This window comes from Octodon degus, unplaced genomic scaffold (assembly GCF_000260255.1).
Source record: "Octodon degus isolate 3935 unplaced genomic scaffold, OctDeg1.0 scaffold00084, whole genome shotgun sequence".
NCBI lineage: Eukaryota > Metazoa > Chordata > Mammalia > Rodentia > Octodontidae > Octodon > Octodon degus.
Genome location: NW_004524660.1, coordinates 2467923 through 2491157, shown reverse-complemented (window position 1 = coordinate 2491157; position 23235 = coordinate 2467923). Strand labels below are relative to the sequence as shown.

The window sequence follows — 23235 nt, the reverse complement described above, 5'->3', positions numbered from 1 at the left end:
GACCCGGCGGGCCGGGAGCAGGGAGAGATGCGGGGCCCGGCTGCCAGCGCCCCCCTCCCGCCGCTGCCGCTGCCGCCGCCGCCGCCGCCGCTGCCGCTGTTGCTGCTGCTGTTGCTGCTGCTGCCGCCGCCACTGCTGGGAAACCAAGTAGGGCCTTGTCGTTCCTTGGGAACCGGGGGACACGGCTCTTCGGGGGGCTGTGCCCCTGTGGGTTGGCTCTGTCCTGCCTCAGCTTCGAACCTCTGGCTCTACACCAGTCGCTGCAAGGATGCGGGCACAGAGCTGACTGGCCACCTAGTGCCACACCACGATGGCTTGCGGGCCTGGTGTCCTGAATCCGGGGCCCATATTCCCCTTCCACCTGCCCCCGAAGGCTGCCCCTGGAGCTGTCGCCTCCTGGGCATTGGAGGCCACCTTTCCCCACAGGGAAAACTGACCCTGCCCCAGGAGCATCCTTGCTTAAAAGCCCCACAGCTGAGATGCCAGTCCTGTAAGCTGGCACAGGTCCCTGGGCTCAGTGCAGGGGAAGGGTCACCAGAGGAGCCTGTAGGTGGGCGTCGGAAAAGAAACGTGAATACAGCCCCTCAGTTCCAGCCTCCCAGCTATCAGGCCACTGTGCCTGAGAACCAGCCAGCAGGCTCCTCTGTGGCATCCCTGAGGGCCATTGATCCAGATGAGGGTGAGGCTGGCCGGCTTGAGTATACCATGGATGCCCTCTTTGATAGCCGCTCCAACCATTTCTTCTCCTTGGACCCAATCACTGGTGTTGTCACTACAGCTGAAGAGCTGGATCGGGAGACCAAGAGCACCCATGTGTTCAGAGTCACCGCGCAGGATCACGGTGTGCCACGCCGGAGTGCGCTGGCCACACTCACCATCTTAGTCACTGATACCAATGATCATGACCCCGTTTTCGAGCAGCAGGAATATAAGGAGAGCCTCAGAGAGAACCTGGAGGTTGGCTATGAGGTGCTCACTGTCAGGGCCACAGATGGTGATGCTCCTCCCAATGCTAATATTCTGTACCGCCTGCTGGAGGGGTCTGGGGGTGGCCCCTCAGAAGTCTTTGAGATTGACCCCCGTTCGGGGGTGATCCGGACCCGTGGCCCCGTGGATCGGGAAGAAGTGGAATCATACAAGTTAATAGTGGAAGCAAGTGACCAGGGTAGGGACCCAGGTCCACGGAGTGCCACAGCCGCTGTTTTCCTGTCTGTGGAGGATGACAATGACAATGCTCCGCAGTTTAGTGAGAAGCGTTATGTGGTCCAGGTGCGGGAGGATGTGACCCCAGGTGCCCCAGTACTTCGAATTACAGCCACAGATCGTGACAAGGGTAGCAATGCCCTGGTGCACTACAGCATCATGAGCGGCAATGCTCGGGGACAGTTTTACCTGGACGCTCAGACTGGGGCCCTGGACGTGGTGAGCCCTCTTGACTACGAGACGACCAAAGAGTACACATTGCGGGTCCGGGCGCAGGATGGTGGCCGGCCCCCGCTCTCCAATGTCTCTGGCCTGGTAACTGTGCAGGTCCTGGATATCAATGATAATGCTCCCATCTTTGTCAGCACCCCCTTCCAGGCCACTGTCCTGGAGAGTGTCCCCTTGGGCTACCTGGTTCTCCACGTCCAGGCTATTGATGCTGATGCCGGTGACAACGCCCGCCTGGAATATCGCCTCGCTGGTGTTGGGCATGATTTCCCCTTTACCATCAACAATGGCACAGGCTGGATCTCTGTGGCTGCTGAGCTGGACCGGGAGGAGGTTGATTTCTACAGCTTTGGGGTAGAAGCCCGAGACCATGGTGCCCCGCCACTCACTGCCTCAGCCAGTGTCAGCGTGACCATCTTAGATGTCAACGACAACAACCCAACCTTCACCCAGCCAGAGTACACGGTGCGGCTCAATGAGGATGCAGCCGTGGGCACTAGTGTGGTGACAGTGTCGGCCGTGGACCGCGATGCCCATAGTGTGATCACTTATCAGATCACTAGTGGCAACACCCGCAACCGCTTCTCCATCACCAGCCAGAGTGGCGGTGGGCTGGTGTCCCTTGCCTTGCCACTGGACTACAAACTGGAGCGGCAGTATGTGCTGGCTGTCACTGCCTCTGACGGCACAAGGCAGGACACAGCGCAAGTTGTGGTGAATGTTACTGATGCCAACACGCACCGTCCCGTCTTTCAGAGCTCCCACTATACAGTGAACGTTAATGAGGACCGGCCACCCGGCACCACTGTGGTGCTGATCAGTGCTACGGACGAGGACACAGGCGAGAATGCCCGGATTACCTATTTTATGGAGGACAGTATCCCCCAGTTCCGCATTGATGCTGACACGGGGGCTGTCACAACCCAAGCTGAGTTGGACTATGAAGACCAGGTGTCTTACACGCTGGCCATCACTGCACGGGACAATGGCATTCCCCAAAAATCTGACACCACCTACCTGGAAATCCTAGTGAATGATGTGAATGACAATGCCCCTCAGTTTCTGCGGGATTCCTACCAGGGCAGTGTCTACGAAGACGTGCCTCCTTTCACCAGTGTCTTGCAGATTTCAGCCACTGATCGTGACTCTGGCCTGAACGGCCGAGTCTTCTATACCTTCCAAGGAGGTGACGACGGAGATGGTGACTTTATCGTGGAATCCACGTCAGGCATCGTGCGGACGCTGCGGAGGCTGGATCGTGAGAATGTAGCCCAGTACATCTTGCGAGCGTATGCAGTGGACAAGGGGATGCCCCCAGCCCGCACACCCATGGAAGTGACCGTCACTGTGTTGGACGTGAATGACAACCCGCCTGTCTTTGAGCAGGATGAGTTTGATGTGTTTGTGGAGGAAAACAGCCCCATAGGGCTGGCTGTGGCCCGGGTCACAGCCACTGACCCTGACGAAGGCACCAACGCCCAGATCATGTACCAGATTGTGGAGGGCAACATCCCTGAGGTCTTCCAGCTGGACATCTTCTCTGGGGAGCTGACTGCCCTGGTGGACTTGGACTATGAGGACCGGCCTGAGTACATTCTTGTCATCCAGGCTACGTCAGCTCCCCTGGTGAGCAGGGCTACTGTCCACGTCCGCCTCCTTGACCGCAATGACAACCCACCAGTGCTGGGCAACTTCGAGATCCTTTTCAACAACTATGTCACCAACCGCTCCAGCAGCTTTCCTGGGGGTGCCATCGGCCGCGTACCTGCCCATGACCCTGATATCTCAGATAGCTTGACTTACAGCTTTGAGCGGGGAAATGAACTCAGCTTGGTCCTGCTCAATGGGTCCACGGGAGAGCTGAGGCTGAGCCGGGCACTGGACAACAACCGGCCCCTGGAGGCCATCATGAGTGTGCTTGTGTCAGGTAAGGAAGGGCCCAGCTGGTGTTGGGGCAGTTCTTGGGAGGCTGGGGAGCCCCTGGAGGTAAAGGGCCATGCAGGAGGAGTTGGCAAGCCACCTGTCTGCTTGTGGCTGGCCCAGAGGGTGAGGGGGCCCAAGAGCCAGCTTGGGAAGAAGGCCCAGGAATGCTGGCAGCTGGTGCAGGCCCCGCCTGCCGCCCCAGGCTGGACTGGGTTGTTTCGGTTGGCTGCCCCCTGCCTACCAGCCTGTGACGTGGTGGGGGAAGTGTTGTGAGGCTGCCCCGGCTAGAGCTGCCAAGAATTGTGAAAAAAGGCGCGTGGAAGACTAGGAGGCCAGGAGAACTGGGGGAAGGGCAGAGGGGATCACTTCCAGGGAGGAGAGATGGCCCTGCGGCGCCCCTCACACCCATCAGGGTCACCCTGTGATCTCACACAGCCTCTGGCCCAGCAAAGGGCTGCAGGGGCACAGGGCCGCCTCTGAGGGGTCAGGACCCTGCAGTCCTCCGCTGGCCCCTTTTGACTCCTGGCTGAGCTGCAGAATCGGCTGACGTGGACTTTGTCTAGTGCATTCTTTTCCCTCCAGGCAGCAAGAGACTGGCCTGGCCACCGCTTCAGAGCTCCCTCAGGAAGTGAAGCCGGAGCTCATTGTCTCTGTCCAAACAGACCCTGCTGTCAGAGTCTCTGGTTGGGGGTCTGGCTTGGGGGAAGGGCTGAAGTAAAGCTGGGGGAGGCTGAGACCTCGTGGACCCCTTGCCTTGCCCTGGCTTTTCTTAGGGTGCCAGGCCTCCCTGCTGTCTGCGACAAGCCTAGGCCCAGGGAATGGGGTGTGAGGAGCAGGATGAACGGAAGACTGTTGTGCTTTGAGGGCAGAAATCCCAAGGCCTTTGATCTGTGGGAAGAGTAGAGTCCATGGCCCAGGCCCGGCATTCCTATGGCCTGGCCAAGTGCTCAGCCTGCAGGGGCCCAGGACGTTGGGGTTGGGGAGCAGAGCAGGAGAGCAGGACCCCCGGTCAGCTCTGCTGGTGAGAGGTGAGTTGAGGACTGGATCCAGGATGTCGAGTGCCTTCATCAGCCCTGGGAACAACTGGGAGTCTCCTAGTGAACCACTATTGGCCGTAACTGCAGCTGAGCTAGGTCTGGGTCAGGGACCTCACTTCACACAGCCTTCAGACGCCTCAGGGAAGCGAGTAACAGATGCACTGGCCAGGCCTCCTGCCCCTGTTCTGTGAGGGGCAGGCAGGAGTCAGAGCAGCGCGTTAGCCCCCTGCCACACAGGCTGCTCACTGGACAGATGCCTCCCCACCGAGCCCTCAGGAGGCCACTGGTCCGGGGAATGAGTGTTCAGAGCTGTGACAAGGCCTGCGCCCCCTGATACTTGTGTCTGTACCAGGAGGCATCAGTGGGCATCCTGGTCTGTGCTGGGCCTGCAGGCGGGGAAGGCATAGAAGGAAGGGCCTCTCTCTGGTGCTCCCTCCTAGCCTGCCCTGCTTGAGTGTGGCTACACCCTGGGGATGGGACAGAGGACAGCCGCCACTCAGCCGTGGGTCTCCCGCCAGGGCAGAGCCCAGATTGCAGCTCCTCTGGCATGAAGGGGAAGGCGCACCGGGGGCAGCCCTTCAGCCCTAGCCCTCTCTTCCCCTGAGCCCTGACCCCTGAAGGCAGTCACCACGGCAACCCCAAAGTTCAGGGGGCTGAGCCAGGGGCTGACTGGGCTGCCCCTTTGTTTTCCTCCTTTGCTTCTTTGTCTCCTCTCCCACTCTGAGCGTGTGGACCTTCCACACTGCTGTCTCCTGGCTCCTGTGTGTCTCTTTCCTTCTCTCCCAGTCTCCGCTGCTGGGTCTTATTCTGGGCCTTTGTCTTTCACTCTTTGGTCGCTTGCTTATGCCTCTCTCTTTCCTCTCTCCTCCTCTGTGGCTGCAGCGCCCCAGCCCCTAGAGCCTGAATTTTCCCTGAAGCTGCTGCCTCCCCCTGCTAGGATACCCTGGAGCTCCTGCCCAGGGCCTGAGCAGCCCCAGCCCAACAGAGCTGCTGCAGACCCCTGGCTCTGCTCACATAGATGTCAAGAGAGGAAAGGCCAGGAATCTGTATCTGGCCCTTCCCAGGGCAGGTGGCTGAGGTCTGCGCCCCAGTGGTGGTTCTTGGGTCAGAGCCTCCCCCAGTCCTCTGTCCAGGAGGACAGCTCCAGAGATGCACTCCCACCTGTTCCCACCCCGCCTTTACACCTGAGGCATGACCTCGGTCAAGGCAGGAGAGAGGGATAAAGGGGAGAGAGAGAGAGAGCAGTGAATTGAGTGTTGGTGTGGGGACAGTAGCAGAGGGCAGGTGGCCGCAGGTGGTGGGCCAGATGGGAAGCACAGACACAAGTTGTTGGGCTGGGGCGGGACGGGGGCGGGGCTGTGCCTTTTCCAGGGCTGAGGGGCACGAGGCTCCTCGTGCTGCTTGGTACTGACTACCTCCTGTCTGCATGGGAGTGGGAGCCCTGCATGTGCAGTCCCTGACTGCTCACTTCTCCAAGAGGCTCCGGCCAGGAACCCCTGGCAGGCGGCCTAGAGCCCTATGCCAGCTCTGGACCTGGAAAAGGGGGGCAAGGGAAGCCCCCTTTCAATTCTGTAGCAGGGGACCTTAGGGCAGCCTAGACTCCTTGAAGGACTGGTTCTGGGTACCTCTGGTGGGAAGGAGCAGCTTGGGCAGAAGCCCCTGGACCAGAGCAGTGAGTGGTGAAGCAGGTTCACTGGGAGGGCAGTGGGGCTGGCAGGGCGCAGTGGTGCGGGGCATAGCTCCGCGTGTGTCTGCCCAAGCGCCCTGCTCGGCCACACTGCTAGGTACGAGTGCGACACACGGTGGCTGCCTACATCGCACCCCTACCCCATCCCCTTCCTGCCTGGGTGCCCTTTGCTGTAGCTAGTTGTGGCCCCTGCTGCTGTATTTTCAAGACTATTTCTTCACTAGGGGACTGATTGGATTCTCATCAGCATCTTAGTATTTACTGCGCGCCTGCTGTGGGAGGGTACGGGCGCTGCACCAAGGTAAAAGTATTCCTTTGTGGCCCTGCACATCTTTCTCCAGCTTTTGTTTTTGAGTTACAGAAACCTGTCCCATCTGCATGGGCATCCAGGTGTGCATGCTATTTCCAAGGTGCGGGTGCGTGGGTGGAGCGAGGCACCTGCAAGTGTGAGGACGCGCTGCTCAGGAGCGAGGCCACCCAGGGGCTTGTGGGCCAGCCCTTGGGCACAGTGCTGTGCACTGAGTGGGTGAGGAGCTGCTAGAAGCCCCAGAGCCAGGGAGAGATCAGCCCAGGGGACCTGGGGTCTCCACATGGAAGCTGCCAGCTTCCACCTGTGCACAGGTCTGTCCCCACCCACTGACCTGTTTCCAGCGTGGTTAAGGTGGTTCCGCTGTTTCCCTGGGGTGTGGTCCCCAGGCTGCCACACAGCCTGAGAGCTAGGCGGGAAGAGTGCTTTGTGTGGGGTGTTGCCATGGGGATGGTGGGCCTGCGCCCAGGCGGCCATGGAGCCCAGTGGGAGGGGACATGCGGCTCACTGGGGGCCACTCCCATTCCCTACTTGCTGCTGTGGGGTCTGGGGGCACAGGCAGGGTTGGGGTTATGAGCATCTTGATGCAGAGGACAGGAAGCTGTGTGCGGGGCAGTAATTTCTGTGAGTGCCACACTCTGCCCTGTAGAGAAGTAAGCAGGGGACAAAACAGGGCTCCTGGGAAGTGAGGAAGCCCAGGACTAGACCCAGGGCTCAAGCAGGAAAAGATGCATAAACATTAAATGGTGCATTGTAGCTGGGTGTCCTGGCGCACACCTGTCACCCAGCATTCTGGAGACTGAGGCAGGAGGAGAGTGAGTTTGAAGCCAGCCTGGGCTACATAGTGAGACTTTGTCCTCAAAAAAAAAAAAAAAAAAAAAAAAAAAAAAAAAAAATACCAGTGTTCACAAGATGGGAAGAACGCAAAGAGAACTTCTGATGATCTTACCTCTGTGGGGTGGGCGTGTTGCCCACCTTATGGGTGTTGGGAAAGGGAGGGGCCTGGAATGTAGCTCAGCAGCCCAGTGCCTGCTGGGTAAGCACAAGGTCCTGAGTTCCACTCCTGGTACCAAAAAGAAGAAAAGGAAAGGGAGCATTTCCTGTCTGGCCATGGTGCCTGCCGTCTTCCCCTCCTGCTGCCCATGCCCAGGGCCTGGCACTCCCCAGCCTGCGCTGACTGCGTTCGTTCCCTGCAGATGGCGTGCACAGCGTGACCGCCCAGTGCGCGCTGCGTGTCACCATCATCACGGATGAGATGCTCACGCACAGCATCACGCTGCGCCTGCAGGACATGTCCCCCGAGCGCTTCCTGTCGCCCCTGCTCGGGCTCTTCATCCAGGCGGTGGCGGCCACACTGGCCACACCACCAGACCACGTGGTGGTCTTCAACGTGCAGCGGGACACGGACGCGCCTGGCGGCCACATCCTCAACGTGAGCTTGTCGGTGGGCAGGCCACCAGGCCCAGGCGGAGGGCCACCCTTCCTGCCCTCGGAGGACCTGCAGGAGCGCCTGTACCTCAACCGCAGCCTGCTGACAGCCATCTCGGCGCAGCGCGTGCTGCCCTTTGACGACAACATCTGCCTGCGTGAGCCCTGCGAGAACTACATGCGCTGTGTTTCGGTGCTGCGCTTTGACTCCTCCGCGCCCTTCATCGCGTCCTCCTCTGTGCTTTTCCGGCCCATCCACCCTGTTGGGGGTCTGCGCTGCCGCTGCCCACCTGGCTTCACCGGCGACTACTGCGAGACCGAGGTGGATCTGTGCTACTCTAGGCCCTGTGGGCCCCATGGGCGCTGCCGCAGCAGGGAAGGCGGCTACACCTGCCTCTGCCGGGATGGCTACACGGGTAAGCTGCGCCCACGAGCCATGGGGGCTGCCCGGCCGGCGGGGGTGGATTATGGTGGCTTGGGCGCACCTGGGTCACCCCACTGTGGCACATGGAACCACCCGCCAGCCACACCCCCTTCTAATTGTGAGATTGAGGCCAGCGCTGGCTGGGTGTAGGTTTGTTTTCCAGCTTTGCCAACAGGACGGTAGCTTTTGCTTAACCTCTCTGGGCTTCAGTACTTTCAAATAGAGGAAGCCAATTAGATCAAAAGTTGGATTGTGAAGATTAACTTAAGACAAAAAGAGCTGGCCTGTGTCAAGTGCCAGCTTTAGTTCAGCCCTGCTCCGCTGGGGCAGGGTGGAGGCTGCACTGCCGACTTGGTTTCCCCATTGCTGTAGCGGGCATTTTTTTCCCAGGTAGTGAGGGAGAGGTGCAGAGGAACTGGGGACAGTAGAAAGGTGGGGGACGGGGTGGGGACAAGGACCCTGCTACTGTGTAGCCCCTGGCAGAATGGCTCTGTTGCCACCTCCCTGCGGGCCATGACCTGTTGTCTCTGCGCCTCCTGTCCCTGCCTCGCCCAGGGGTGCTCATAGCCTCTGTCTGGGCCTCTAACTCCTCCCAGCAGGCTCCTGCTCTTGGCACCCGCCATGACCTGCTCCCCTTCCTCCCCTGGCCTCCTCCCCACCTCCAGAGCCAGGAGCCTCACTGCCTGTCCTGCTGTATCTTCCTGCCCAGAACTTGCCAGACTTGACTCTTCCAGGCTGCTGGGGGCAGGGGAGGGGAGACTGGGGGAGGGGAGGGGAGTCTTTGTCCAGGAGGATGGGGAGAGGGGACTTCCAGGAGGCGAACAGCAGTTTCCATGGAAACGAGAGCCAGTCACTAGGCACAGGAGCTGAGAACCTATCTCTAGAATCTGGGGATGGGGAGAGAAGGAGGGGAAGGGGTGGATTTTTCCATCTGATGTGGGAATTTTCGGCTCCTCCGTTGAGTCTGGATCTGTCCCACGGCTGAGGTGTCTGCTCCCTGTATTGCCCAGGTGCACAGGGTTCCTGGCCTGCACTTGGGTTCTGGCTGGTAGTTCTGAGCCCCATGCCTGGGGAAGGTGCCAGCTTTCCTCCCTGCCCTATACCTTGGGCAAATCCAAGTGGAAGTCTGGTCCCATCCCCAGGGAAGGAAACTGATCTCCATGCCTGGCAGGGACAATAGCACCAGTGTGAGGGCGGGAGGAGCAGGGTGGGAGCTGGAGCGAGTCTCATGCTGTCCCACAGGTCCCTCCCTGCCTTGTGCATTGGCCTCTGCTCAGAGCATCCCACAGCATGCTTGGTGGCGTGGCCCTGAAGATTGCTGTGATCTGGCCCTGGGATGAGGACCCCAGGCTTGTGGCCCTGGAGCCCAGGCAGAGAGAGAGGGCTGGGGCTTCAAGACCTTCACAGGGAGCTGTGTGTGGATCTGTGGTGACAGTGGCATTGTGAGCCAGCCAGAGCACTGGAAGGGGCAGGATGTCACAGATCTGAGAAGATGGGTACCCAAGAAAAGAAGTAGGGTGTCCAGGAGAGTTGGAGAGTGTTGTGGGGTCACAGGGGCCATGGCAGCGTCGCTGGGGGAGCCCCAGTTCCCCTGCCCCTCCTCACCCTGCCTTTGTTCTTGCCCAGGTGAGCACTGTGAGGTGAGTGCCCGTTCTGGCCGTTGCACCCCGGGTGTGTGCAGGAACGGGGGCACCTGTGTCAACCTGCTGGTAGGTGGTTTCAAGTGTGACTGCCCATCTGGGGACTTCGAAAAGCCCTACTGCCAAGTGACCACACGCAGCTTCCCTGCCCGGTCCTTCATCACCTTCCGCGGCCTGCGCCAGCGCTTCCACTTCACCCTGGCCCTCTCGTGAGTGGCTGGGCCTGGGGCTGTGGGGTGCCATGGGAGTCGGGATACCCCCTGTCCCATGGACAGAGTAAGGGGCTGGGCAGCAGAAGAGCTCAGAGCCAGTTGGCAGTAGAGCCGGGCCAGTTCTGGAGCTGCCTGTGCCTTTGCCAGTGTATCTTCGCCACCCGCCTCTGTCTGCCTGTTACTGCAGGTCAGATGGGGAGAGGATGCCAGGGTCCTGGCCAGGGCTCCTCTTCCAATTCAGACCTGATGGCCTGATGTAATCTGGGTCACAGTGTCAGCCCTCTGAGGGCCTGGGACAGGATGGGTGCTGGCTAGGTGACAGGGCTGACATCTAGGTGGGTTCTGTTTTCCTTCACCTTCCCCGTGCCCATGCAGTTTCGCCACCAAGGAGCGCAACGGGCTGCTGTTATACAACGGGCGCTTCAATGAAAAACATGACTTCGTGGCCCTCGAGGTGATTCAGGAACAGGTCCAGCTCACCTTCTCGGCAGGTGATCCCCTGCCCCATGTCTGCCCACCTCCCAGTGTCCCCAGGCCACACAGTTAACCCTGCATGCTCCCCACCCCTGCCTTCCCCAGCTGTCTGCTGGTGTCCCAGTTCACTCGGTCCTTTCTCTAGGAGAGTCGACTACCACTGTGTCCCCATTTGTGCCCGGAGGTGTCAGTGACGGCCAGTGGCACACGGTGCAGCTGAAATACTACAATAAGGTGAGTGTGGAGGAGAGGGGGGCTGAGAGGCTCTGGGCTGGGCTCCCACACTCCCCGGGATCTGTGTGGTGCGGCCCACACTGGGGAGGCGTGGTCATGGCACTCACTTGTGACTGATGGGGAGGATGGAGGGAAAGTGACACACACCCCTGGGCAGTGCTGGCCATGTGCAGAGGGCTGCAGTGTGGGCTGGCGTGCTATTGTCTCCTGGCTCCTTGCCCACGGCTTCCCTTCTCTGCCTGTTCCTGTCCACAGCCACTTTTGGGCCAGACAGGACTCCCACAGGGCCCATCTGAGCAGAAGGTGGCTGTGGTGACTGTGGATGGCTGTGACACAGGGGTGGCTCTGCGCTTCGGAGCTGTGCTGGGCAACTATTCATGTGCTGCCCAGGGTACCCAGGGTGGCAGCAAGAAGTGAGCAGGGGAAGGGACGCAAGGGTGGGCAAATTGGGCCCGCCAGGGAGGGCAGGTCAAGAGGGCAGACCAAGCCAGATGGGGCCTCTCACTCTGCTTCCCCCAGCCCTGCTTGGCCCCTGAGGTGGTGGTTAGGGAATGAGCCCCAGGCTGTGGGCTGTGGTTGATGGGTTGGAGTGGGGAGTGGGTCCTGGTTGGGGTACCCCCTTTCCCAGTGCTGCTGTGCTGAGCTCTCAGCCTCCTGCCCAGGCCCTCTCTCTGGCTTAGCAGCAGGACATGTGGAGAGAGAGCTGGAAGCTCTAGCCTGCTCTTTTTTTTTTTGCGGAACCAGGGATTGAACTCAGGCCCTTGCGCTTGCCAGGGAAGCACTTATTCCACTGAGCCATCTCCCCAGGCCCACTAGCCTGCTCTTAGGTTGCCTCACTTTGCTCCCCAGATCTCTGGATCTGACAGGGCCCCTGCTGCTGGGTGGGGTGCCTGACCTGCCCGAGAACTTCCCTGTTCGAATGCGGCACTTTGTGGGCTGCATGAGGAACCTGCAGGTGGACAGCAGGCACGTGGACATGGCCGACTTCATCGCTAACAATGGCACTGTGCCTGGTACGGGGCCTGGGGTGGGGAGCTAGGAGCCCACTGAGGGAGGAGGGCAAGCCATGCTGAGTGGGGACCCTGGCCTGGGCAGGTTGCCAAGGCCTTTCCAGCCGCCATTGTGGATTCTTACGGCGGTGCCTGCTCTATTCCAGGCTGCCCCACCAAGAAGAACGTGTGTGACAGCAGCACCTGCCACAATGGGGGCACTTGCGTGAACCAGTGGGATGCCTTCAGCTGCGAGTGCCCCCTGGGCTTTGGTGGCAAGAGTTGTGCTGAGGGTAGGAGGCCGGGGCCTGGGTGCTGCGTGAGGTTTGGGATCCTGGCAGGGCTGGGGCAGGCAGCGGGCAGGGCACAGCGAGCATGCGTGGCCGTGGGTGGAAGAGCGAGTCTGGGCAGAGAGTAGCACCTGAGACAAAGGGCTCAGTCAGAGGCAGGCCCAGGCACAGTGAGGAGCGGCTGGGGAGGGTGGGGCCATGCGAGGCGTGGGTGAGAGGAGCGGCGGTGCCCTGTTGCCCACGGAGCGTCGCTGGTAAGCATCGCGCCCTCTGGGCGCTGCCCTGCTCTGCTCTCAGAGTCTGCCTCCATCTGCCTCTCCAGAAATGGCCAACCCTCAGCACTTCCTGGGCAGCAGCCTGGTGGCCTGGCATGGCCTCTCCCTACCCATCTCTCAGCCCTGGCACCTCAGCCTCATGTTCCGCACGCGCCAGGCCAGCGGGGTCCTGCTGCAGGCTGTCACCAGAGGGCGCAGCACCATCACCCTCCAGGTGATGCGGGCACAGGGGAGACCTGGCCAGAGCTGCCGTGGCCTGGGGCTGGCCAGAGGTGGCTGGGCGGGCCTGAGGGACGGAGGAGCAGTCAGAGTGGCAGTCAATGCTGCCACCTACTGGGCTAAGAGAAGCGGACACTTGCTTCCCTGGGTGACAGGATGGGTTTAGTGGGCCAGGAAGAGGGCCGGGGGCGGCGCGAAGACCCACTTACGGACTCGTCCTGACCTTGCTTTCTTTCCTCCTGCGCCAGCTCCGGGAGGGCCACGTGGTGCTCAGTGTGGAGGGCACAGGGCTGCAGGCCTCGACCCTCCGTCTGGAGCCAGGCCGGGCCAACGACGGGGACTGGCATCATGCACAGCTGGCACTGGGCGCCAGTGGGGGCCCTGGCCATGCTGTCCTGTCCTTTGACTATGGGCAGCAGAGGGCGGAGGGCAACCTGGGCCCCCGGCTACATGGGCTGCATCTGAGCAACATTACAGTTGGGGGAGTCCCGGGGCCGGCTGGTGGCGTGGCCCGCGGCTTCCGGGGCTGCTTGCAGGTGAGCCTCCTTCCCGCCCATTCCCACCTGCCTGGAGCCCAGCCCTGCCGAGGCTGACCCTGCCCCTTTGCCCCCAGGGTGTGCGGGTAAGCGAGACACCTGAGGGTGCTAGCAGTCTGGATCCCAGCCGAGGGGAGAGCACCAATGTGGAGACAGGCTGTAGCTTGCCGGACCCGTGTGACTCCAACCCATGTCCTGCCAACAGCTACTGCAGCAATGACTGGGATAGCTATTCTTGCAGCTGTGATCCGGGTATGTTGGGGTTCCCAGGAGATGGGGTTGGCAGACACCTGGGGTCTTACCATGGTTCTGCTGTGTGACCTGAGGCCAGTTATATCATGTCTCTGAGCCTTCTCGTGTGCTTCAAAACCACGACTAGCTGGTGTGATGCTCAGAGTGGAAGGAGGACAAAGGTGAGTGGTGGAGACAGTGCCTGGGGAGGGCAGAGACTGAGCCTCGCCGGTCTTTCTTACCTCAGGTTACTATGGTGACAACTGCACTAATGTGTGTGACCTGAACCCATGTGAACACCAGTCTGTGTGCACCCGCAAGGCCAGTGTTCCCTATGGCTACATCTGCGAGTGTCCCCCAAATTACCTTGGGCCATACTGTGAGACCAGGTAAGCAGGCCAGGCCACACAGCAGCAGGTCCTAATGGCTGCTGACTGTGTTCCTGAAAGCACCCAAGAGCCTGGCCAAGCTGCAGCCATGTGTAGAAGGGGCCACATGTGGCCATCCCAGGTGGGAGCGGCTGATGGGGCTCATGCCTGCCTGGGGCCCTCTCTACAGGATTGACCAACCTTGTCCCCGCGGCTGGTGGGGACACCCCACCTGTGGCCCATGCAGCTGTGACGCCAGCAAAGGCTTTGACCCAGACTGCAACAAGACGAGCGGCGAGTGCCGCTGCAAGGTAACCACCCCACCCAGGCCTGTGCTGTGGCCACCCCAGGCTTCTGGGACCTCGGGGGTGGTGGTGAAGAGGGGCCCTCCTGTACAGGACTGAGGCCCACGTGCCTTCACTCAAACAGGCAGGGCAGGTGGCTATTTGTCCTCATGTGTCTGGGACTAGGGGGCCTCAGGAAGACCCAGAACCAGTACGGAACCAGTGAGTCCTGGGCCAGCTGTCTTGGTTGTCTGCAGCCTGTCCTGGCTGCTTGGCATGTCACTGGCAGGGTCAGCCCCAAACCATTGCCCATTGTTAAAGGAAAGAGAGCCTGACCCAGTGACTCCCTCCCTCCCAGGAGAACCACTACCGGCCCACTGGCAGCTCCACTTGCCTCCTATGTGACTGCTACCCCACAGGCTCTTTGTCCCGAGTCTGTGATCCTGAAGATGGTCAGTGTCCCTGTAAGCCTGGTGTCATCGGACGCCAGTGTGACCGCTGTGACAACCCATTTGCTGAGGTCACCACCAATGGCTGTGAAGGTGGGGCTCTTGGGAACAGTGGGCAGCCCTCAATGCTGTGAGGTTTGTCCCCCAGGGAGGTGGGTGTGGGCCTGCAGGGTGTGCTGAGGAAGGGTCAGGGAACCTGGGCAGAGCTGCGAGAGGGTGAGCTGCTCTGAGCAAGTGTGCGTTCTCTCTCGCAGTGAACTATGACAGCTGCCCACGTGCCATTGAGGCTGGGATTTGGTGGCCCCGTACGCGCTTTGGTTTGCCTGCTGCTGCCCCCTGCCCCAAAGGCTCCTTTGGTAAGTACTGGAGGCCCTGGATGTGACATTGAGGACTTGGCCTCTGCTGTCGGGAGTGAGGGCAGGAAGCTTCAGACCCCGGAGCCCTGTGTTATGTCCGTCTTCTTTGTCTCTGTTACCTACCCCCCAGGTCTGCCTGGGACAGAAATGTGGAGATGACGGGCAGGCAGTCTGGGGGAGGAGGAATGTTAGGTGCTGCCTCGGGACCCAAGCCCTGGACTGGGGCTGACTTTAGTCCTTGGGTTGGCAGTGAGCAGAGCTCATAGGCAGGGAGTGGCTGCAGAGAGGCAGTGATAGCTGGGGCTCAACAGGGTTGTATGCCTTGTGCTCTTGCGTCCTTGCTTGGGAGATTTTTGCAGAGGTTCTGGACCCGGTGTTCTATACACCTCAATTCCTGTGTTCACCTGGGCTGCAGAGGGATGGGGCCTTGTTCGCCTCTGGCTTATCTGCTCCCTGAAGTGCTGGCTCCCAGCAGAACCTCAGGCAGCTCACAGGGGCTTCCTCTGTGTCGCTCTGAGGCTGGGCGTCTTGCTTCGTCCCCCAGGGACCGCCGTGCGCCACTGTGATGAGCACAGGGGATGGCTGCCCCCAAACCTCTTCAACTGCACATCAGTCACGTTCTCGGAGCTGAAGGGCTTTGTGAGTGCACTGCTGCATCCCCCCCTCCTCCTCCTTTCTCTTACTGTCTCCATCTTTGAGCACAGGGACTCTGCAGTTCCTGTCCCTGTGTTGGTAGGCCCCCACTGGGACATACTCCGTGCCCCTTGTGAGGCCCTTTTCTTCCCCAAGGCACCCTTTTGCACTGACTCTCTGCTCCTCTGCCTGTCCCCACACAGGCTGAACGGCTACAGCAGAATGAGTCAGGCCTGGACTCGGGCCGCTCCCAGCGGCTGGCCTTGCTCTTGCGTAATGCCACGCAGCACACAGCTGGCTACTTTGGCAGCGACGTAAAAGTGGCCTACCAACTGGCCACGCGACTGCTGGCCCATGAGAGCGCCCAGCGGGGCTTTGGGCTGTCAGCCACACAGGACGTGCACTTCACAGAGGTGGGCTTGGAGTGTGCAGGGCTGGCTTATTGGTTGGAGTCGGGGTGAGCTCGGGGCACCTTTGGCAGCCTACCCCAGTGTGAGGCTTCGGTGAAAGTCCCTGAGCTGCGTGTAGCACATGGGTAAATCAGAGCCCTGTTGGAGCCAATGCCACAGAGTGTGCTGCTTGCACTGAGCTGTGTGCTGACCAGGAGCAGCAGCGCCCACAGCGCCCACCTGGGCACACTCACAGTGGGGCCCAGGGGCAGGGAACTTTTCTTAGAGAGTGAGGAGGAAAGATCCGAGTGGATGGTGCCATCCCCAAGAGTGGTGGCCAGGGTGTGTGCTAAGGGACGTGCATGGTCACGGGGAGCAGGGCTGGCCAGGCACAGGAGGGGCTTGGCCATGGGGACAGATGAGGGCTGTCAGCATATGCCCCTGTGACCATGCCCACCCCTAGAATCTGTTGCGAGTGGGCAGTGCCCTCCTGGATGCAGCCAACAAGCGGCACTGGGAGCTGATCCAGCAGACGGAGGGTGGCACCGCCTGGCTGCTCCAGCACTATGAGGCCTACGCCAGTGCCCTGGCCCAGAACATGCGGCACACTTACCTAAGCCCCTTCACCATTGTCACGCCCAACATCGGTGAGGCCGGTGGCCACGGTGGGCAGTGGTTTGTGGGAAGCATTCCCTCACGGGCAGCCACATTACAGCACTGCCTGCCTCCGTGGAGCCTGACTTGTAACCATCCTCCTTCCAGTTATCTCTGTGGTGCGCTTGGACAAAGGAAACTTTGCTGGGGCCAAGCTGCCCCGCTATGAGGCCCTGCGTGGGGAGCGGCCCCCAGACCTTGAGACAATGGTCATCCTGCCTGAGTCTGTTTTCAGAGGTCAGTGGGGGCCATGAGGGGGATTCTAGAATTGGCCCCGGAAACCCATGGAGCTAAGGTAGCCATGTTCTGCCTCCAGAGATGCCCTCAATGGTCAGGCCCGCGGGCCCCGGGGAGGCTCAGGAGTCTGAGGAGCTGGCGCGGCGGCAGCGGCGACACCCAGAGCTAAACCAGGGAGAGGCTGTGGCCAGTGTCATCATCTACCGCACCCTGGCCGGGCTACTGCCGCACAACTATGACCCTGATAAGCGCAGTCTGAGGTGAGCGGCTGGGGCAACAGGATCACGTCCATGGGGTGAGGTGTCTCTCGGTCACACGGCTGCATGTCCCTGCCCCACATCAGAGTCCCCAAGCGCCCGGTCATCAACACACCAGTGGTGAGCATCAGTGTGCACGATGACGAGGAGCTGCTGCCGCGCGCCCTGGACAAGCCGGTCACTGTGCAGTTCCGGCTGCTGGAGACGGAGGAGCGAACCAAGCCCATCTGTGTCTTCTGGAACCACTCGATCCTGTGAGCGTGCGCTGACGTCAACCCCCAGGCCCCGGGAGCCCATCCTCCCTGTCTTCCTGACCCTGCCTTCCTCACACAGGGTTAGTGGCACAGGTGGCTGGTCAGCCCGAGGCTGTGAGGTCGTCTTCCGCAACGAGAGCCACGTCAGCTGCCAGTGCAACCACATGACGAGCTTCGCTGTGCTCATGGACGTGTCCCGGCGGGAGGTCTGAGCCATGGGTGCAGCCTGGGGACTGGTGGGTGCTCGGGCCTGCCCTTTCTCATGCCTGGTCCCCTATCCCCTGCCCTGCAGAACGGGGAGATCCTGCCACTGAAGACACTGACATATGTGGCCCTCGGGGTCACCTTGGCTGCCCTGGTCCTCACCTTTCTCTTCCTTGCTCTCCTTCGTGCCCTGCGATCCAACCAGCATGGTATCCGCCGCAACCTGACAGCTGCCCTGGGCCTGGCCCAGCTGGTCTTCCTCCTGGGAATCAACCAGGCTGACCTCCCTGTAAGACACCCCTGCTCCCCACAAAACTCCCACTGTCCACCCCTGAGCCCCCTGGTGATCCCTTCCCTGTCCTCACTTCCATCTCTGCCCCTACAATACTGATGAATAGATAGCCCGGCCCAGGGCCTGGCCTGCTTCTCATTCTCCACCAGATGCCCCAGCAGCCTAGAGATCTTTGCTTCCTGCCCAGGCGTCCCCTAACACGGACCCCCACCGCAGGCCTCCCTCATGTCTGCCCCGAGAGCTCCCCTGTGCTGCTGGCTGTGCCTGGGTCACTGACCCGGCTCCCCGGCCCGCAGTTTGCTTGCACAGTCATCGCCATCCTGCTGCACTTCCTGTACCTCTGCACCTTCTCCTGGGCTCTGCTGGAGGCCTTACACCTGTACCGGGCCCTCACAGAGGTGCGCGACGTCAATGCTGGCCCCATGCGCTTCTACTACATGCTGGGCTGGGGCGTGCCTGCCTTCATCACAGGTACTCCATGCCTTCATGCTCTGGAAGTTTCCTTCCCTGCCCCGCACTCCCAGCCTGGATCCTGAGACTCCCTTCCCCCTGTTCTTGACACCTGCTCTGATTGAACTGAGTCCCTGAGGCCACCTTGCAGGGCCTGGCCTCCCTTCTGGAGAGCGGTGTGGACAGTTTCTGCCCACACACTGCACTCTAGCCCCACAGACTGCCTGGCTGCAGCCTGGCTTCCTACCACCCTGACCGCCTTCTCTGTTGCCTTCCTCCTGCCCCAGGACTAGCTGTGGGTTTGGACCCCGAGGGTTATGGTAACCCCGACTTTTGCTGGTTGTCCATCTACGATACACTCATCTGGAGCTTTGCTGGCCCAGTGGCTTTTGCTGTCTCAGTAAGTGCTAGAAAGCAGGCTGGGTGAACAGGCTGTGTGTGCTTTGGATCTGCTCGGTCCCCTGGGGAGAGACGAAAGCTGTGTGCTCCGCCAGCCCCTTATGCCTGTCTCCCCTGCCCAGATGAGTGTCTTCCTGTATATTTTGGCGGCCCGGGCCTCCTGTGCTGCCCAGAGGCAGGGCTTTGAGAAGAAAGGCCCTGTGTGAGTATGGGGGCACCTGGGCACAGGGAGGGCCGCACTGCCTGACACCCGGCTCACAGGTGTCCTGCTCCTCAGCTCGGGCCTGCAGCCCTCCTTTCTTGTGCTCCTGCTGCTGAGCGCCGCGTGGCTGCTGGCACTGCTGTCTGTCAATAGCGACACTCTCCTCTTCCACTACCTCTTTGCTGCCTGCAATTGTGTCCAGGTACCCGGTCCAGCCCAGGCCAAGGGGAGGGCAGCGTGGCCAGGGAAGCGTGAGTATACACAAGCGCTTGCTGCCTCTGCTTGCCAGGGCCCCTTCATCTTCCTGGCCTACGTGGTGCTCAGCAAGGAGGTCCGGAAGGCTCTCAAGTTTGCCTGTAGCCGCAAGCCCAGCCCTGATCCTGCTCTGACCACCAAGTCCACCCTGACCTCGGTGAGGGGGCGCAGGGCTAGATAGGCGGGGCCGGGAGAAGCAGGCCTGGGAAGCCTATTATCTGCACCTTTTGCCCCATTTTCCTCTTCTCCATCCCTGAATCCTTTTCTGGAGAGAGAATGAAGTGGAGGGACAGGTGGGGGGCGGGGCTGCAGGATTTTGCCTTGGAGATCAGAGAGAGACAGGTGGTCAGGTAACAAGTACCCAGCACCTAAGGATCCTCCTGGATCTTACTAAATTTCCTGTCTCCCAGGAGACAATTCCTGGTGCCATCTTTTACCATCAAGCTCTTATGTAGCAAGCCCAGGGTTTGGGGTGTCCAGAGCTGCAAAGCTGTGGCAGAGCCATGACCCTGGTCAGGCCCGCTGGGGAGGGCCGCAGAGGTGTGCGCCTCCACCTTTAAGACCCGGCCACACGGAAGGCAGGACATAGGGCAGGGTCCCTGCAGCCTTCTGCTGCCTGGCCTGGGGCTACCCCTCCCATCCTCTACTTACTGACCTGTCTGTCCCCTGCCTAGTCCTACAACTGCCCTAGCCCCTATGTAGATGGGCGGCTGTACCAGCCCTACGGAGACTCGGCCGGCTCTCTGCACAGTGCCAGCCGCTCAGGCAAGAGCCAGCCCAGCTACATCCCATTCTTGCTGAGGTGAGCCTTGGGTGGGAGGGGAGGACATGCATGTTGGATCTAGGCCACCAGGGCTCTAGGAGCCGAACCACATGTACTGTGGCCAACACAGGCGGCAGCTTGAATAGGAAGCAGCCGGGGGGTGAGGCAGGAACTAGGATTCCCAGGGGAAAGAGAAGGGCGTTGCACTGAGGGGCAGAGCTGACCTTTGCAGCTTGATCTTGTCATTGTAGGGAGGAGTCCACCCTGAACCCTGGCCAAGGGCCCCCGGGCCTGGGAGACACTGGTGGCCTGTTCCTAGATGGACAAGACCAGCAGCACGGTGAGGATGGGGGGCACGGACCACCCAGTAGGGAAGGGGCTGGCTCTCACCAAGGGTGTGCCAAGCGAGGCAGGTGGGCCGGCTGTGATCCCTCCCTGACCTCCCAGATCCTGACACGGACTCTGACAGTGACCTGTCCCTGGAAGACGACCAGAGTGGCTCCTATGCCTCTACCCACTCGTCAGACAGCGAGGAGGAGGAAGAGGAGGAGGAGGAGGCTGCCTTCCCTGGCGAGCAGGGCTGGGACAGCCTGCTGGGGCCTGGAGCGGAGAGACTGGCCCTGCACAGCACCCCCAAGGGTGGGCCAGCGGCAGCCTGTGGCCTTGGGGGGCGGTGGGAGCCCTGGAGGCCTGGGCTTCCTGGGAGGCAGGACTGGGCGGAAGCTGTCTTGGCCCCCTGCAGCCTCTGGGTCTTACCTTGTTCCTTTCCTTGCCAGATGGAGCTCCAGGGCCTGGGAAGGTCCCCTGGCCAGGAGACCTTGGGACCACAGCCAAGGAGAATGGTGGGAGCGGGCCCCCTGAGGAGCGGCCTAGGGAGAATGGAGAGGCCGTGTCTAGGGACGGGGCCCTGGGCCCCCTCCCCGGCCCCTCTGCCCCCCCTCACAAAGGTGAGGGGGCAGCCCGTTGGCACGCCTGTCTGCACCTCACGAGCCTCTCCTGGCCCGCTCCTCCCACCTGCTGCTCATGCGCCCACCTCCTGCCCCCAGGCATCCTCAAGAAGAAGTGTCTGCCCACCATCAGCGAGAAGAGCAGCCTCCTGCGACTGCCCCTGGAGCAGGGCACCGGCTCGTCCCTGGGCTCCTCGGCCAGTGAAGGTAGCCGGGCTGTGCCTCCCCCGCGCCCTCCGCCCCGGCAGAGCCTCCAGGAGCAGCTGAACGGAGTCATGCCCATTGCCATGAGCATCAAGGCGGGCACCGTGGACGAGGACTCCTCGGGCTCCGAGTGAGTGGGGCCGGGTGGGTGGGACAGGGTGCTGCCTGCAGAGGTCCTGGCTGGGGCCGAGCTGTCCCGGGCCCCAGTCAGCAGTCAGGACAGCCAGGCTTGTGCCCAGCCCACCTGGGGGTGGGCCAAGCTGCGCGGGCTGTGTACATTAGAGCCCAGCTCTGGACATGGATATCGGGCGAGGCAGGGGGCTGGGGAGCTGGGGCTGCTTTCCTGTCTCCTTCTGCTGGTGAAAGCTTTCGCTGTCTCCTCCATTCCAGCTAACCTCTGTCTGCCTTTTCTGCCACTCTCCTTTCCTGCCTCTCCAGATTTCTCTTCTTTAACTTCCTGCATTAACCCTGGGCCGGTGTTCCTGCGTCCCGAGGCTCCCTCCCCTTCCCGGCTGCGCTCATGCCCCTACTCCTGTCTTGTGCTTTGCCCTGCCCCCGCTCCCTGTGCCGCCGCCTGCCTGCCGCAGCAGCGACGAGACATCCATCTGAGGAGCCTGGGCCTTGCACCCAAGGCCACCTAGTGCCAACCCCTCCCTGCCATGGCCCTCACTGCACTTTGGACCCCTGGGGCCAACATCTCCAAGACAAAGTTTTTCAGAAAAGAGGAAAAAAGGAATTTAAAAAGGATCTCCACTCTTCATGACTTCAGGGATTAATTTTTTTATACGCTGGAAACCGCCTCCCTTTTCCCTTCCCAAAGAGGATAGGACCTCCCCGGACGCCCCCGGCCTCTCCTCAGTTTCCCATCTGCTGTGCCTCTGGGAGGAGAGGGACTCTTAGGGCGCCTGCCCCTCGTTTGCCATCACCAAATGGAAAGGACAAAGCCACACACACCCCAGGGCGCCAGACCTTGCAGGCTGTGCCGGGCAGGCTTCAGTGGGCGAGGGATCGGGCAAAGGGCACACTTCGCCTGCCAGTGCCACCCCTCCCAGGAACTGCAAAGCCCTGTCTGGCCAGGGGCAGAAGGATTCATCACCCCTGGACCCCCAGATGCTGCATGAACATGTTTTAAGGGGGCCAGCGGCCCCAGCCCCTCTCCTTTCCCTGGACTGCGGCCCTGTGCTGCAGCCCGGGTGTCTGCTCAGTTTGCTAACCCCAAGTGCTGCATTTTCCTGCTGACTGGCTCCTGGGGAGGCCCGTGAGTGTTGGGTCGTGCTACTTGCTGTCGGGAGGGTGGGTGGAAGGGCGGAAGGGCGGGGACAAAGTGAAAGCACAGAGCCCTGAGGGGCCTCGAGCACAGGTTTCAGTTCTGGGTTCTGGTCCACTCACCCACCCACGCCTCCCAAATCAGACAAATGCCACTTTGTCTGACCTGCTGTGGCCTCTGAGACATGTTCTGTTTTTAACCCCTTGTAATTGGCTCTCTTCTTCAAAGGACCAGGTCTTCTCTTCGCCCCTCACTCCACCCCAGCTCCCTGTGAAGAGAGAGTTAATATATATTTTTTATTTATTTGCCTTTTGTGTTGGGATGGGCTCCTGTGCAACCCCAGGGCCCGGTGTGGCCATCGCAGGCTGGGTGTGCCCCCAGCAGCCTGGCCTGGAGGCCCCGTACTCTCAGCCCCATTCCATTTCCCTCCCGGTTTTGCTGACCACTATTTTTTTGAGTCACCTTTTGCTCTAAGCATGTATTCCAGACTTTGTCACTGACTTTCCTTATAGCATGTGGCTAGAAAGAGGCCACAGGCAGGAAAACGTTCCGCTGCATTTGGAAGGCCAGCTTCTGGCTTTTCTGCTGTGGCGTCTCCCCCTGCCCTCTCCCATCTCCCCTCAGCAATTCCTGCAAAGGGTCAAAATTTTAACTGGTTTTTACTACTGATGACTTGATTTAAAAAACATACAAAGATGCTGGATGCTAACTTGATACTAACCATCAGATTGTACAGCTCGCTCATTGCTGTAAATATGATAGTTTTGTTGTTTTTTCCATCCTCATACTACTGAATAAACAGATAGTTCTGCGTGCAGGCGTGTCCGTGGCATCGTGTGTTCCTGTGGGATGCCGTCTCCTTGGAGGCTGAAGGCCTGGACACGGAGACAAGACCAGGGCCTGGGAGACCCAAGCCCCCAGCCAGGAGTCTGGCTGGTTAGCCCGCCTCCCTGTGGCTCTCCCTAGCGATGCCCCCAAACCTTATCATTGCAGAGCCCACATCCTGGCAGTGCCAAAGATGAAGTGGGCAGGTG

At 60.7% G+C, this 23235-nt stretch overlaps 1 protein-coding gene across 1 annotated transcript; it reads left to right on the top strand.

The window, feature by feature from the left end:
* The first annotated feature begins 6 nt into the window (after positions 1-6).
* On the top strand, positions 7-23018 carry Celsr2 (cadherin EGF LAG seven-pass G-type receptor 2). Its single transcript, XM_023721685.1, has 33 exons — positions 7-3358; positions 7582-8229; positions 9864-10086; positions 10465-10580; positions 10709-10797; positions 11053-11210; positions 11647-11810; positions 11954-12079; positions 12399-12565; positions 12819-13106; positions 13184-13358; positions 13585-13726; positions 13896-14016; positions 14348-14531; positions 14693-14794; positions 15339-15433; positions 15631-15840; positions 16280-16463; positions 16579-16707; positions 16787-16967; positions 17051-17218; positions 17298-17424; positions 17511-17711; positions 18011-18185; positions 18452-18564; positions 18686-18765; positions 18841-18967; positions 19055-19177; positions 19695-19822; positions 20035-20123; positions 20231-20422; positions 20560-20730; positions 20830-23018. Exons 1-33 carry the CDS (start codon positions 28-30, stop codon positions 21066-21068), a joined length of 8766 nt encoding a protein of 2921 aa, XP_023577453.1. The 5' UTR covers positions 7-27; the 3' UTR covers positions 21069-23018.
* Positions 23019-23235: the final 217 nt, after the last annotated feature.

Bases quoted from the DNA above. Each gene is read 5' to 3' on its own strand.
- Celsr2 (XM_023721685.1), top strand. From the start codon at position 28: ATGCGGGGCCCGGCTGCCAGCGCCCCCCTCCCGCCGCTGCCGCTGCCG. The intron at 17,219-17,297 runs GTGAGCGTGCGC...TTCCTCACACAG, and splicing joins TTCTGGAACCACTCGATCCT to GGTTAGTGGCACAGGTGGCT. The intron at 18,766-18,840 runs GTGAGTATGGGG...CCTGCTCCTCAG, and splicing joins TTTGAGAAGAAAGGCCCTGT to CTCGGGCCTGCAGCCCTCCT.